The 13,528-nt window shown below is 40.1% G+C and overlaps 1 protein-coding gene across 2 annotated transcripts in view; it reads right to left on the bottom strand.

Moving 5' to 3' along the window:
- The window catches only part of PMS1 (PMS1 homolog 1, mismatch repair system component), an 80,512-nt gene that overhangs the window by 60,191 nt on the left and 6,793 nt on the right, over positions 1 to 13,528 (bottom strand). For both annotated transcript variants that reach the window (XM_056111610.1, XM_056111611.1), the window contains exon 3: positions 10,191 to 10,373. In XM_056111610.1, coding sequence (XP_055967585.1) covers positions 10,191 to 10,373 — 183 coding nt within the window. The remainder of the gene's footprint in view (positions 1 to 10,190; positions 10,374 to 13,528) is intronic.

The following is a 13,528-nucleotide window of genomic DNA, read 5'->3' as shown; positions in this document are numbered from 1 at the left end:
TTAGCTGTGTGTGCAAGATGATTTATTTCCCCTAGTAAAATTTATCAAATCAAAGAGGGCAGAGATTATTAGGGATCTTCTTTCTTCCCATCATGTAATAATTCCATGATTACCCTTTAAAAACAATTCTACATTTAACCAACCACTTCTCCAAAATGCCAAGGTCAATTGAATTCTATTTCTATTCTCCAAAGAGCTAGCCACCTGATCTAGAGTTGGTGTCACTGAGCAAAGGCAGCCCTGGAACTCTGAGTTCTAGTACTATGCCAGTGGCCTGCTAGATGCTCCTGAATAAGTAATTACCGTATCATCTTTAAGGGGAGGGTGATGATAAGATGAAGATGATGCTAATACTTTATAAGGTTACACGGGATTTTGCTTCAAGAACTTCAAAGCACTTTACAGATACTAATTTGTTCACCCTTTAAATACATTGGGGAACAGTAAATTTACCCTGGTATAAATAATAAACCTATGTACTTAAAAGCAAAACAGTATATGTGTTTATAACACAACATTTGCATTAAGGTCAAAAAGACACAATGCTATTTTCCAACAATGAATTTTTTCTAATTAGAAAAAACACAGGGTACTATGAAAATTTATTTAGACAGAAAGTGTTTTGCAGTTCACTGCAGAAGACAGTGAAGGATAACAGTCATGTTTTACAAATTCATGAAATACCAGTGTGTTCTTCAGAGGAAGGAATTGTATTTCAAGAGTTCATTTCATCATATGACCCTGTGTCCTGGATAGGATCCCTTTTTTTGGACCAGGCAAAGGTTCACAATGTGTTAGCTATGCAATAGCTAGCATATGAACCTGCAGTAACTCCACCATCAGAGACATCTCTAATATTACAAATTATTACGGGCACTTCTTACTACAGCACTTACTAGAGACATTGGAGCATGAATGAATCTGATGGTGTCAAAGGAAGTAATAAAGAAATGTATTTAACAAATTATGTAAGAAGTTTCTTTAAAAAAAATCCTTGGTGGAACTTAGGTGTTTATCAGTTATCAGTTTTTATGAAACCGTTTGCTGAGTAGTTACTATGTTGAAACTTTAGCTATGTATCACTTTTCTCAATGTTTCAAAGAAATTAAAAAATATATATTTATCAGCTGTCATGGCAATATTTATTTTTAGTTTATTTTTTACTAGGGCATTGTCATTACAAAGTTATTCATAGTAAAGAAGTAAAATTTTGAAATTTAGAATGTGTCCTGGTAATTCATGAAAAACCCCAAAATCTGAAATTCAGAATATATCCTGAATACATTTTAAATGTATTTAGAATGAAAAAAACAAAACCTCTTAAGAATTCTCTTAAAATAATTAAAATTCTGTTTTATTTGCTGACTTCTGGCACCAAAACTGAATGAAAAATTAAGGTAAATGGTTCTGATTCCTCTGAAACAGGGATTTTGCTGTATGACTGAATTATCTGTATTTGTTCGGCTGGACTAGCACAGGCATTATGACTGCAGAGAACTCTTCTAAAACTCTGCTGGGAGGTTAGTAAAAGAGAACTCGTAGCTCTGGCTTTTCCTTTTTCAACAGAACTGTATCATCCAATTTCTTTAAAAATTCCTAAGCCTATTTTAACAGATGCTCAACTACCATCCTGGTGCTTAAGGATGTAAGATATACCCTCCTAGGGAACAGGAGGCAGGAACCGGCAGCATGGTGTTAGAGGCTCCCCTTCTAACCTGCTCTAACTATGTGAGCCCCCTAAGAGAGCCCGAAATTCCATCTTCAAAAACACAAGTTCGTTCTGCTTCCTTTGAGACAGCAGGATCACTGAGATGATCCAAAAGAATAACAGCAGCCTCAGGTACAACTGGGGGTCCTTTCTGTTTATTCCCTTAAAGCTGACTTCCTATGGGGCAGTGAGAGGTTTTTTCCCCCCCCTAAAAACAGGAAGGTAAAGCAAAGAAGTTTGGAAACCTCTGTTTAAAGCCATGGCAATTTGACACAATGTAATACCAAAACCAATCTACAAATTCCCTATTATTTCATCACAAAATTAAGTAAAATTAATTCAATAGATCTGAATGCTATCCAGCACACTGTCAATCAAAGAACATCAGATAGATCCATCAATCAACATGACAGTTATGCAGAAGATGGATGGCTGCCACACCCAGAAGTAGAGAGAAGAAAAGTGCCTGCCATCGGGGCTGGGGGAAAGGGGTGGGAGAGGTGCCAGGAGGTGGGGTTGGCAGGAGGGAAACTGAGGACACTGGTGAAGGGATGGGTGTTGGAATGTTGTATGACTGAAACCCAATCATGAATAATTTTGTAACTGTGTATTTCACGGTGATTCAATTAGAGAGAGAGAGGGGTTGGGGAGAGAGAGAAAGAGAATGAGAGAGAAGAGAGAGAGGAGAGAGGAGAGAGAGAGAGAGAGAGAGAGAGAGAGAGAGAGAGTTTTAACAACAAAAAAAAATAACTTTCCCAGGGCTGGAGTGATAGTACAGCAGGTAGGGCGTTTGCCTTGCACACGGCCGGCCCAGATTCGATTCCCAGCATCCCATATGGTCCCCTGAGCACGGCTAGGAGTAATTCCTAAGTGCAGAGCCAGGAGTAAACCCTGTGCATTGGGCCAGATGTGACCCAAAAAGAAAAAAATTAATTAATTAAAATAAGCAAGTAAGTTTCCCCCAAAATAGCATTTCTATAAAAGTTTTTCTTAATAAACATATATAGCTGGGGCGAAAGCATTAGTGCAGTGGGTAGGATGCTTGCTCTGCATGAGATCAACCTGGGTTTGATCCCTGGGACCACATATGGCCCCCTGAGCCCAACAGGAGTGATCTCTGAGTGCAGAGCCAAAAGTATGCCGTGAGCACCACCAAGTGTTGGCCAAACAGACAAGCAATCAAAAAAAGCATGTTATTTACTATATTTCTGTAAAACTACTAAGAAAACTATATCAAGTTTTGACTTGAGTACCCAATTACTTATGTTTACCCATGATCTCAAGACTTACACATATTTATTATTTTAACATAGAGGATTATTTTCATTTTTATCGCGATTCTGTGGTTTACATTACTGTTAGTAATATAAGCTGTTACTAATGGTTTCTCATGCCCATAATTTCAACACCACACCCATCATAAATAGAGGTAGTTTTAACAGAAATAGCTTTCTTTTATGGGGATGGAGGAAATGCTGGCCATCAAATCCAGGAATCGTACATGCAAACAATGAACTTTGCTGGTGAGCTACATCACAAGTCCCAGAAATTAGTTTTCTAATCATGCTAGCAAGAAAGCAACACGACCAATATTGAAACCTCAGTACTGTGAGGCATTAAGTTATAACTGAATTCTTAATCCCCCCACACACTGTGTCCCTAAATAAGTCACAATTTTCATATTTCATTGTCTTCATTGCATACAGTTCCCTGAAATAAACCACTTATTACAACACCCTGCAAGTAGACAATGAAGTATCAGTTGACTGTAAGTTGACTATCAGAAGATCATTAGCTGACTTATTACTAGACTATTATTAGTTAACTACTATTAGACGACTGCATTTTGAAGCCGAGGTGAGAAGAGGTGCCACTGGGCTTCACGAGACCCGTTCTCTCATCAGTAGTATGAGGAGAGTGAAACATGTAGCCCTGTACGGTCGGGTGGCTAGCAATGAAAGACTGAGAAGGCAGAGAGCAGGAAGTTGGTTAGGATGAGCTCCTAGGAGAATTACTGTGAGGGCAGGGCTGGAAGAGAGGTGGGGCAATGCCACCCTAACAAGACAGACACCACAGAGACAGTGAAGAGTGAAAAATGTTTGAGTTGGGACAGGGGCTTCCATAATTCCATAAGCAGCCACTGGAACAGGCTGTTCTGTATGACGAGGGGAACGTCAGTTGTCTTCCGCTGAAGTAAGGGCAACTGCCCTACTGAGAGAGTTAGGTGCCTACAACTGCTCAGAGCACTCAGTCCTGAGGAAAATGAGCTGTGCAGTGGTGTACAGACCCACTACTGCCAGGGTCACATCCAATTCTCTATTTCCCTTGGTCTCCAAGCACAGTCAAATTAAGGTAACGAAAAATATCAACAAATCCTGTCTGTGATAAATCATATAGTGGAAGATCCCACTTAAGGCAAGTTCAAAAAGCAGAACAAATCTGGGACCCAAGAGATAATACAGAGGGTAAGGCACCTGCCTTGCATGTGACTGACTCAGCACCACAGATGGTTCCCAAGCCCTGTTGGGATTCCTGAATGTAGAATCAGGAGTAAGCCTTGGGCACTACCCGCTATGCTCCCATCCCACCCTCAAAGGCAAACTACCCTGGTTTTGTTTGCTTCTTGGTTTGAGTGCTCCACCTGACAGTGCTTAGAGGACTTAGAGGTCACTGCCAGCAGTGATAGGAGGACCAGATGGTGACAGGATGGAGCCGGGGCCTCCTGCGTCTAAATACATTCTAGTCACCTGAGTTACCACCCTGGTCCAGAACCGATCTGTGTTGACAGAGCTAAGAACAGACAACCCCTCTGAGGAATACTGACTACAAAGGCACATGAGAGAACCTTCAGGGATGTGGATAAAGTTCTGTATCTTACTCTATAGTATATACATCTGACAGTTCCTATTGTGCTGTATGGGGAGGGGGGCATGTCTCTATTTGTATGTATAGGTACACATATCTCTATGTGATTTTTACAAAGATTAAGAGATTCTATAAATAAAATATTAATATTTTAAGACAAAGTCGCAAAGAACAAGTCAAACTTATTTAAGTTTACAGATTTCTATTACAACAGAAATACAATCCCTGAGAAATTGTTTTTATTTGATAATTTGATGAGCAAAACTGTTTTGAGATTTTTGCTCCCAGGGACTTCAAACAACTCAAAAATGAAATAAAAAACCCCCCTTGATTATCAAATGGTTTTAAGTAATCACATAAAGAAAAAAGGAATAGCAATAGACGGCTTGAAGATCAGTCATTTTAAGTCAGAACTACCATAAAGATTTGCCTGCAGTGCAGTCTATTTAAAAAGACAAAGTATTGTGCTGCCACCTAGCAGACAAAGCTGATAATGGCCAATTTCAATTCTGACATTGTACATCTTGTACAAAATACTTAATTATATGTATATTTTCATTAAAAATAATGATGTGACAAATAATTACATATATTTAATTTAAAATAATTATATTTTTTAGTAATACCATAAAAACAAAGTTAACGCTTACTTCCAAGTCTGGGCAACTGCTAAAAAAAATCAAGTATGTATAGCCAGGAGCTGGAGAGAGTACAGTAGGTAGAGCACTTACCTATTATTACAGCAGGTAGGGTGCATGCCTTTAAAGAGGCTGGCCGAGGCTTGATCCCCTGCACCCATATGACCCCTGAGCAATGCTAAGGTGTGATCCCTGAGCACAGAGCCAGAATTAAGCCATAAGCATCACTAGATGTGCATTGCCCCTCAAAAAAATAAATGTAGGCCCAATTGGTGAAGGGACGGGTATTTCATCATTGTATGACCGAGACTTAAACCCAAAAGCTTTGTAACTGCTCTCACGGTGATTCAATAAATAAATTTATAAAAAAGAAATAAAAAAGGTGGAGTTTATGCCCAATTCAATCAGCCTAATCAATAGTTGAATAAACAGCAATACTCCTACATTAAAATAAATTAAAATAATAATAATAATAATAATAATGTAGGCCCAGAAAGAGAGTACAGAAGTTAAGGCACTTGCTTTTCATACAGTCAGCTATGGTCCAATCCTGTATACCATATGGCATCACCAGAATCAAGCTCCAGACATAGAGCTAGGAGGAGCCCCCTCCCCCAGCAGTGCCAGGTGGGCTCAAACACTTACCCCACAAAAACATCTCATCTGTTAATTTCTGAAAACAAATTTCTTTCTAAAATAGTTGGCAAACTTATACAACAGTACCAGTTGTATAGATTGATTTTTGAAAAATAGTGGCTATTTCCAGCAATGTGTGTAGGAATAAGGCCAAGCAACGGAGTTCAGCATGCGGGGACCACCAGGGCCACAGCAGATGGTGCTGTGGAGGATGGGACAGCATTATATGAGTCCCAAAAGACTGAAATGATGGCCTCACACATACTCAGCATAAACCCTAGCACTGAGTTATCTCCTCAGCCCAAATCCCTTTTCTTTAATAGATTCTTTCTATAAAATTCGAAGGCTGTAGATTCCCAGACTGTCTCTACAGAGGAAGGTGGCCAATGCCCGGTAGAATCCTCTAAAATTTAGATGGAGAATCTCCAAAACAGGAGTGGACAAATACAAATATAGAATATACTAGATTTGGGACAGAGGTCTTAAGCACAGTGTAATGAAGGATTGACAAGTCTTTCTTCCGTTAGTAATAAGTGAACATCCAGATTCTCACACATAGGGGCCTTATTCCTTAGTGTCAGAACAGTAAATTTTCCTACTTTAAACTCTACCTCCTTTCCCCACTACAAATTTTTTTTCTGAGCACCATGGTATAGAGCCTTGAAGTCAATGAGTAAGTGGTTACTTTGCCGAAACTCTACCCGGGGACGGAGGGGAAATGGAGAAAACGTGTACTATACCAACATTTTCAGGGCAGAACAAAGTCAAGTCACAGTATGTCTGAAGAAGACAATGCTGACAGGAAGACCAAGTGAGCAAACAGACCAAACAGGTAAGGACAGAGCAATAACATCTCATGTCCATGCCACTATCTGGGACCAACAGTCACAATCACGATCACGATCATCCTGTTGTTCATAGATTGCCTCGAGCAGGCACCAGTAACGTCCCCTTCATCCTAGCCCTGAGATTTTAAAAAATGCCATATTCAAGGCTCTTTCAGCATTGGGAGAATGAGACCCATCATTGTTACTAATATTTGGCATATAATATCAATAATATCTCATGTCCATGCCACTGTCCGGGACCAACAGTACAAAGACCTATTTATTATCCTGTAGCTCAGGATTCTCACCTGAATAGTGTGTGCCAGTCTAAATTGCAAGCAATTAGAGACCCTTACAAATGCCATGTCATTCTGATGCTCAAATACTATCACTCTAAAACAGAGCCTGATATGCAGAAACTAATAGTACACCACAAAAAAAGTCAGTAGAGGGGCATGGGGTCCAGCAGAACTGAGATACAAGGAACAAAGCGATGAAGGTTCCGGAAGATCTTTGTCACCAACTAAATAGCCAATCCAGGACAGAAGTAATTAACTGCAATTTGGTAAGGTGTAAACTGACTCACTTCACAGGCACAGAACTCAGGGCTTGAAAGTCAGCAAAAGCTCCAACCAGCAGTATGGAGAGCAAAGTTCTAGAATCCAATCTGCCTTTAACTAGGATTTATTTAGGCAAGCTTTATTCACATCTATAGAACACAATCGAATTACCTGTGTAACTTAAAGTGGTATTTCCAGAGTAAATTTCACAGAATGAGAATAGTAGCAACAACAAAACAGTTTTAAGTGACTTAATAATAGGATTTCATAGTCAAGCCAAGTTTAGGGAAAAAATTCTCAATGCATATTAGGAGAATAAAGGTGCTTATGGTTAAGATATTTGTCTAATTTTTTAAATAACTTTTATTTATGCCAATGGGTCACTAAAAGACCTTTTCCTATCAATATACCTCTTAATATTATACTGCAAAACACAGTTCACAGTTCCTCAAACAATTAAGCAGTTACCAACTGACCCAGCAATTCTATTGCTGGGTTTACACCTACCTTGAGAGGAGGACTTCCAACACTAAACTTGCACATTCATATTCCTAGTAGCATTAGTCACAACAGCCAAAAAGCAGAAACAACCCCAAATGTCCACCAACAGAAGAATTTAAGACAAACCATGGCTAGTAAGATAATGGAATATTGTTCAGCATTAAGAGGGATGAAATTTTTTTTTTGGGGGGGGTCACACCGGGCGATGCACAGGGGTTACTCCTGGCTTTGCACTCAGGAATTACTCCTGGCGGTGCTCAGGGGACTACATGGGATGCTGGGAATCGAAATCAGATCAGCAGCGTGCAAGGCAAATGCACTACCCACTACACTATTGTTCCAGCCCCAAGAGGGATGAAATTCTAACACATTATAATATGTAAGACCTTGAGGACATGTTAAGTGAATATAATCTTAATCACAATTAACAAAGTTGAATGATTCTTTTTACATGACACACTTAGAAGAGCTCACATTCATAAAGATAGAAAGTGGACTCGTGTTAGCAGAAATAAAGGATTGGGGATTGGGGCAAGAGGAGACAAGGAGAAGGGGAACAGTTAAAAGGTACAGACTTCAGTTTTCAATGAGAAAGTTCTTTTTTTTTTTTTTAATTTTTATTAGTGAGACGGGCTGGAGCAATAGCACAGCGGAAAGGCATTTGCCTTGCATGCAGTCAACATGGTCAACTCGAGTTCAATTCCTCCGCCCCTCTCGGAGAGCCCGGCAAGCTACCAAGAGCATCTCGCCCGCACAGCAGAGCCTGGCAAGCTACCCGTGACATACTCAATATGCCAAACACAGTAACAACAAGTCTCATGATGGAGATGTTACTGGGCCCGCTCGAGCAAATCGATGAACAACGGGAGGACTGTGATTAGTGAGACACCATGAGGTACAGTTGTAGACTTACAAATTTTTGTGCTTGGGTTTCAATTATACAATGATCAAATACCCATCCCTCCCCCCCATCCCTCTGTGGCAGGGCATTCCCTTTTGTTCTCTCTCTCTTATTGGGTGTTGTGATTTGCAAAAGAGGCAATGGATGACAATCATGTTTGGTCTATAGTCTACTTTCAGCATGCTTCTCCCATCCTGGGAGGATCCTCCCAACACCCTTTATTTGGTGTTCCCTTCTCTATCTGAGCTTGCTTTTCCCCTAGTATGTGTGGTTGGCCTCCAAGCCATGTAGCTGTTAGAAAAGACAAAGTCATGAAATTTACATACAAGTGGTACAACATGGAAAGTATCATGCTAAGCGAAATGAGTCAGAAAGAAAGGGATAGACACAGAAAGATTGCATTCATCTGGGGGACATAAAGTAACAAAATAGGAGACTAACACCCAAGAATGGCTGAGATTAGTACCAGGAAGTTCTTTTTTTTTTTTTTTAAAGTGTAACAAGTTTACTGAGAAACAGAGGTAAGGAGAGAAGGTAAGATGTGTTCACGAGAGAACGCGGACTTCTCAAAAGTGGAGACAACCCCAGTACATACGCCAGCACTGAAGGATGAAAGTATGCATCTCAAGAGGGGAGCTGTGTGTGTAGGCACCAGTACCCGGGTAACACACTCGCCAAATGAGGAAGCTCTGATATGAATTACAGTGATGGCTGCACACTAATGAGACTGAATCTAGGACTTCAAAATAGCTAGATAAAATGCAGTTAAGTTTTACATGTATTTTACCACAATCAAAAAATCCACACTCTGGAGCTGAGAGAGGGTACAGCAGGCAAGAAACCTATCTTTCACATAGACAACCCGGGTATGATCCTGGGACCAAATATGGTCCCTCTAAACCCATGAGTGGTAATCCCTGAGCTCAGAGCCAGGAGTAAGCTCTGAGAATTGCCAGGTGTGGCTCCCAAAACAAACAAAACAAACAAAAAAAATCCACACTTAGTTTTCCCTTAGTTCTTCCTGCATTAACATACACCTCAGAGACCTGAACCCTACAAAAACAGGATAAGAACGCTATTCGGGTCTCCCAAAGAGGAATCAAAAGAGCTATGCTTAGAGTATCACGCTTCACACAAATGAGAGAAAGAATCCGGAGTTCCAACCTCCACTGACAGACAAGAATCAGGAATCTCGTTTGCCATGATGTCGAAAATCAGATGGGGTGGACAATAATGAGATTTGGAGACGACCGCTGGACTAGAGATGTTACCAACTGGATTCCACAGGACGTCAAAAGACCACATAGCCGCCCACCTAAGAGATGGTCAGACTTCTTCATCAAGACCCTGAACGATTGGTATGAGGCTCTTCGTGTTCCTAGAACGAGCAGACACCACTGGGCTACACTAGCACGCGACAGGGACAAATGGAGACATTACTGGCACCCACTCAAGCAAATCAATGAGTTAACAGGATGTCAAGTGATCAAGTGATAGTTTTCCCTTTACACTATGATTATGAAATCACTGAATAAGCAAAATAAATGACCTTACCTCAGCCACACAGCAAATTGACCCCAAAGCTTCTCCACGAAAACCGTAAGTTGTCAATTTTTCAAGATCTTCATGACTATTTATTTTTGAGGTGTAGTACTTCACTGCCATCACAGGTGCATCAACCGCCTTAATCCCCTCACCATTATCTCGCACTTCAATTTTATCAAATCCATAGTTCTCCTGTGGGGGGAAAAAATGCTACTTCCAGTATATTAAGACATTAAATTGTTATCACACTTAGAAACATAAATGAAACAATTTTATCATTAATTTCTCTTTTATGAAGGCTTCATGTTAAGGAATGGGAGTTTAAATTCCTAGTTATGGCCTAATGGCAAGTCCCTCCTTTTCTCTGGACCTGGATGCAATTGCAAAATAAGGAAGTCATTCTGTTCTAAGGTCTTCTTGAATTGTTTCAGCATTACTGTTATTTGTTTAAATTTTTCTTTCAACCTGACTATATGTAGTCTTCCAAACAAAATAACAAAATAACAAAAACAACAACTGATTCTACACCCCAATTATCATTATTTAACCTGACATGTCTATTTAGGTTTGGGCCACCTGAGATACCAGCGCTCAGGGTTTACTACTGATTCTGTGCTCAGAAATCACTCCTGGCAGTACCATGTGGTACCAGGAATTGAAAGGGGATTAGCTATGTGCAAAGTAAGCATCTTAGCCTCTGTACTACCTTTCCGGTCATCTCAACCTGATTTTTCATGGTTTTCCTTAAATACAAACTATATCACTGTCATCCCATTGTTCATCATTTACTCGAGGGGGACGCCAGTAACATCTCCATTTGTCCCAGTCCTGAGATTTTAACAGCCTCTCCTTACTCATCTTTCCTTAAATATACAACTTTCATTAAGGAATAAGGCAATACAGCTCAGTCAGAGTACGTGCCTTATATGTGTATGGTCCTGGATTAAACAATCAGAACTGCAGAAAGAACTTGGAATATTGTATTTTTGCAAATTTCTTTCTGCAAATAGTTACCTGACATGAAAATGCAAAGAAAATGTATCCAATATGGCAATCTCGATGAGTTTTTAATTTAAAAAAAGAGAAAAAAAGAACTCAAGGCATAGTCCTTAATATTTGTAAATGAACAATAAAAACATGCATACATAACAAAAACAAAATCTAAATTTCTATAGTGATTCCATCTTTGATGAAGCTCTTACTCTGAATTTTGCAGCTCATAATCTGAATTTTTACATCTTTTGAGTTTTATGTTTGAGTTTTATGTGTTTGCCTACGGATACAAGTTATTACGGGAAAAGTCAATCTCTACAATTACAATACTGACATTTAAAATATAGCACAGGGGTGGGGTGAGAACGTAAATGGTAGAGCACAGGCCCTCCCTAGTTCAGCATGGCCCCCAGCCCCACCAAGCCTGAGCACTAAACCCGCACATCCACACAGCCAAGTTGTGAGCATTGCAGGGTGTGGCCTCTGATTCACTGGGCACCACTGGGTATGGCACCAAATTAAAAAAAAAAAATCACATCAGTTTAATAACCTGGTGCAGATATGGGGAGAAAGGGACTCTCCAACATTGCTGGTGGGAATGCCAACTGGCCCAGTCCTTCTGGAAAACAATATGAACGTTCCTCAAAAAAAATATTAGAAATTGAGCTCCCATTTGAATTCTGGGAATATTCAGTATCACTTACTAGCAATACCACTTTTGGGTATTACTAGCAATACCATTTCTGGGAATATTCCCTGGGGGCTCAAAAACATATTGCAGAAACACCATCTGTGTTCATTGCAGCACTATTCACAATAACCAGAATCTGGAAATAACCTGAGTGGCCAAGAACAAACAATTAGTTAAAGAAATATGGTACATCTACACAATGAAATACTATTCAGCTGTTAAGAAAAATGAAGTAATGGAATTTGCTTATAAATGGATGGATATGCAGAGTATCATGCTGAGTGAAATGAATCAGAGAGGGACAGCTCAACTGCATTCACCTGTGGGATATGAAAAACAAAAAACAAAAAACACAGTATAAGACTAATATCCAATGGCAGGGAAAACAGGAGCCAGGAGGACTGGTCTATGGTTGGAAACGTTTGCCTCAAGTGTGTGGGGAGTGAAGGGCAATTAGAATTGAAAAGGAAAGAGAGGGAGGGAGGGATGGAAGGAGGGAGGGAAGGAGGAAGGAAGGGAGACAGGGAAGGAGGGAGGGGAAGAGAGAGACAGAGACACAGAGAAACTGCCCACCATAGAGGCAGCAGTGGGGGAGTGGGAAGGAAACTGGGGATATTAGAAGTGGGCAGTACACTGGTGAAGTGACGGGTGCTGGATTATCTGACTAAAACCCACTCATGAACAATTCTGTAACTATGTATTTCACTATGATTCAATAAAATACTGAATCACAATAAAATACAAAGGTACTTCAAAAATACAAAATACCTTTGTATTTCACCATGTCAAAACTTTTTAAGTAAGATATACCAGGTATTCCGGAGCAGAAATCTACGATTTAGTTTCTCAGGTCAATCTAAAATTCCTGGGAGTTGTTACTTTTGCTTTATTTTGTTTGAGGGCCACACCCAGCAGTGCTCAGGACAACTCTCAACTTGCTGGGGCAGGGGGTGGAGGTGGGGGAGGGGGTAGATCACAACTGGCAGTGCTCAGGGAATCATATGGGGTCAGGGGCATACAAGTCATTAACTCCAGTCTGTGCTGTCCCACCAGCCTTAACACCAGCACTAACACCAGACCTCCTTATTGTATTTTATTTTTAATTTTCCTTTTCTGGGGTGTTGAGGACCACAGTCAGCATTGCTGAAGAGCTCTGTGCTTATCTACGACCTGGCAGTGCTGGGGGGACCATATGTGATGCTGGAGAAAGAAGTGGTTTAGCTGTGTGCAAGACAGTGCCTTAACTCCTGTACCATCTTCTCAAGGCGCAGGTCCGTTCAATTTTATACAAAAATCACTGACAACAGAAATGCAAATTTTCAATATAAATAAGAACTCTTGGCATCTGTGTAAGATAACACAAAGATCTCTTCATATGTTTGAAATAATCTAACCACGCCTACTTATAAAACTGTTCCTGGCCAAGACAATTATCAAGTATGTTACAAAACATGTCTAAATATTACACACAGCAATATGGCTGTTTATTTCGGAGTTCCACAAAACAGAGACTGATAAATGTCAACAAACTAAAATGCTTATCAAAACAGGTATGTGTACTTTATTTTTTACAGAGAACTTCTGGTGGGGGGGGGCAGAGCAACACTATAGGAGTAAGGTGGTTACCTTGCAAACAGCTGGCCCTGATTTATTTTTGTCTGTT

This window comes from Sorex fumeus, unplaced genomic scaffold (assembly GCF_029834395.1).
Source record: "Sorex fumeus unplaced genomic scaffold, SorFum_2.1 ptg000014l, whole genome shotgun sequence".
Taxonomy (NCBI): domain Eukaryota; kingdom Metazoa; phylum Chordata; class Mammalia; order Eulipotyphla; family Soricidae; genus Sorex; species Sorex fumeus.
This window is presented reverse-complemented; position numbering and strand designations above follow the sequence as displayed.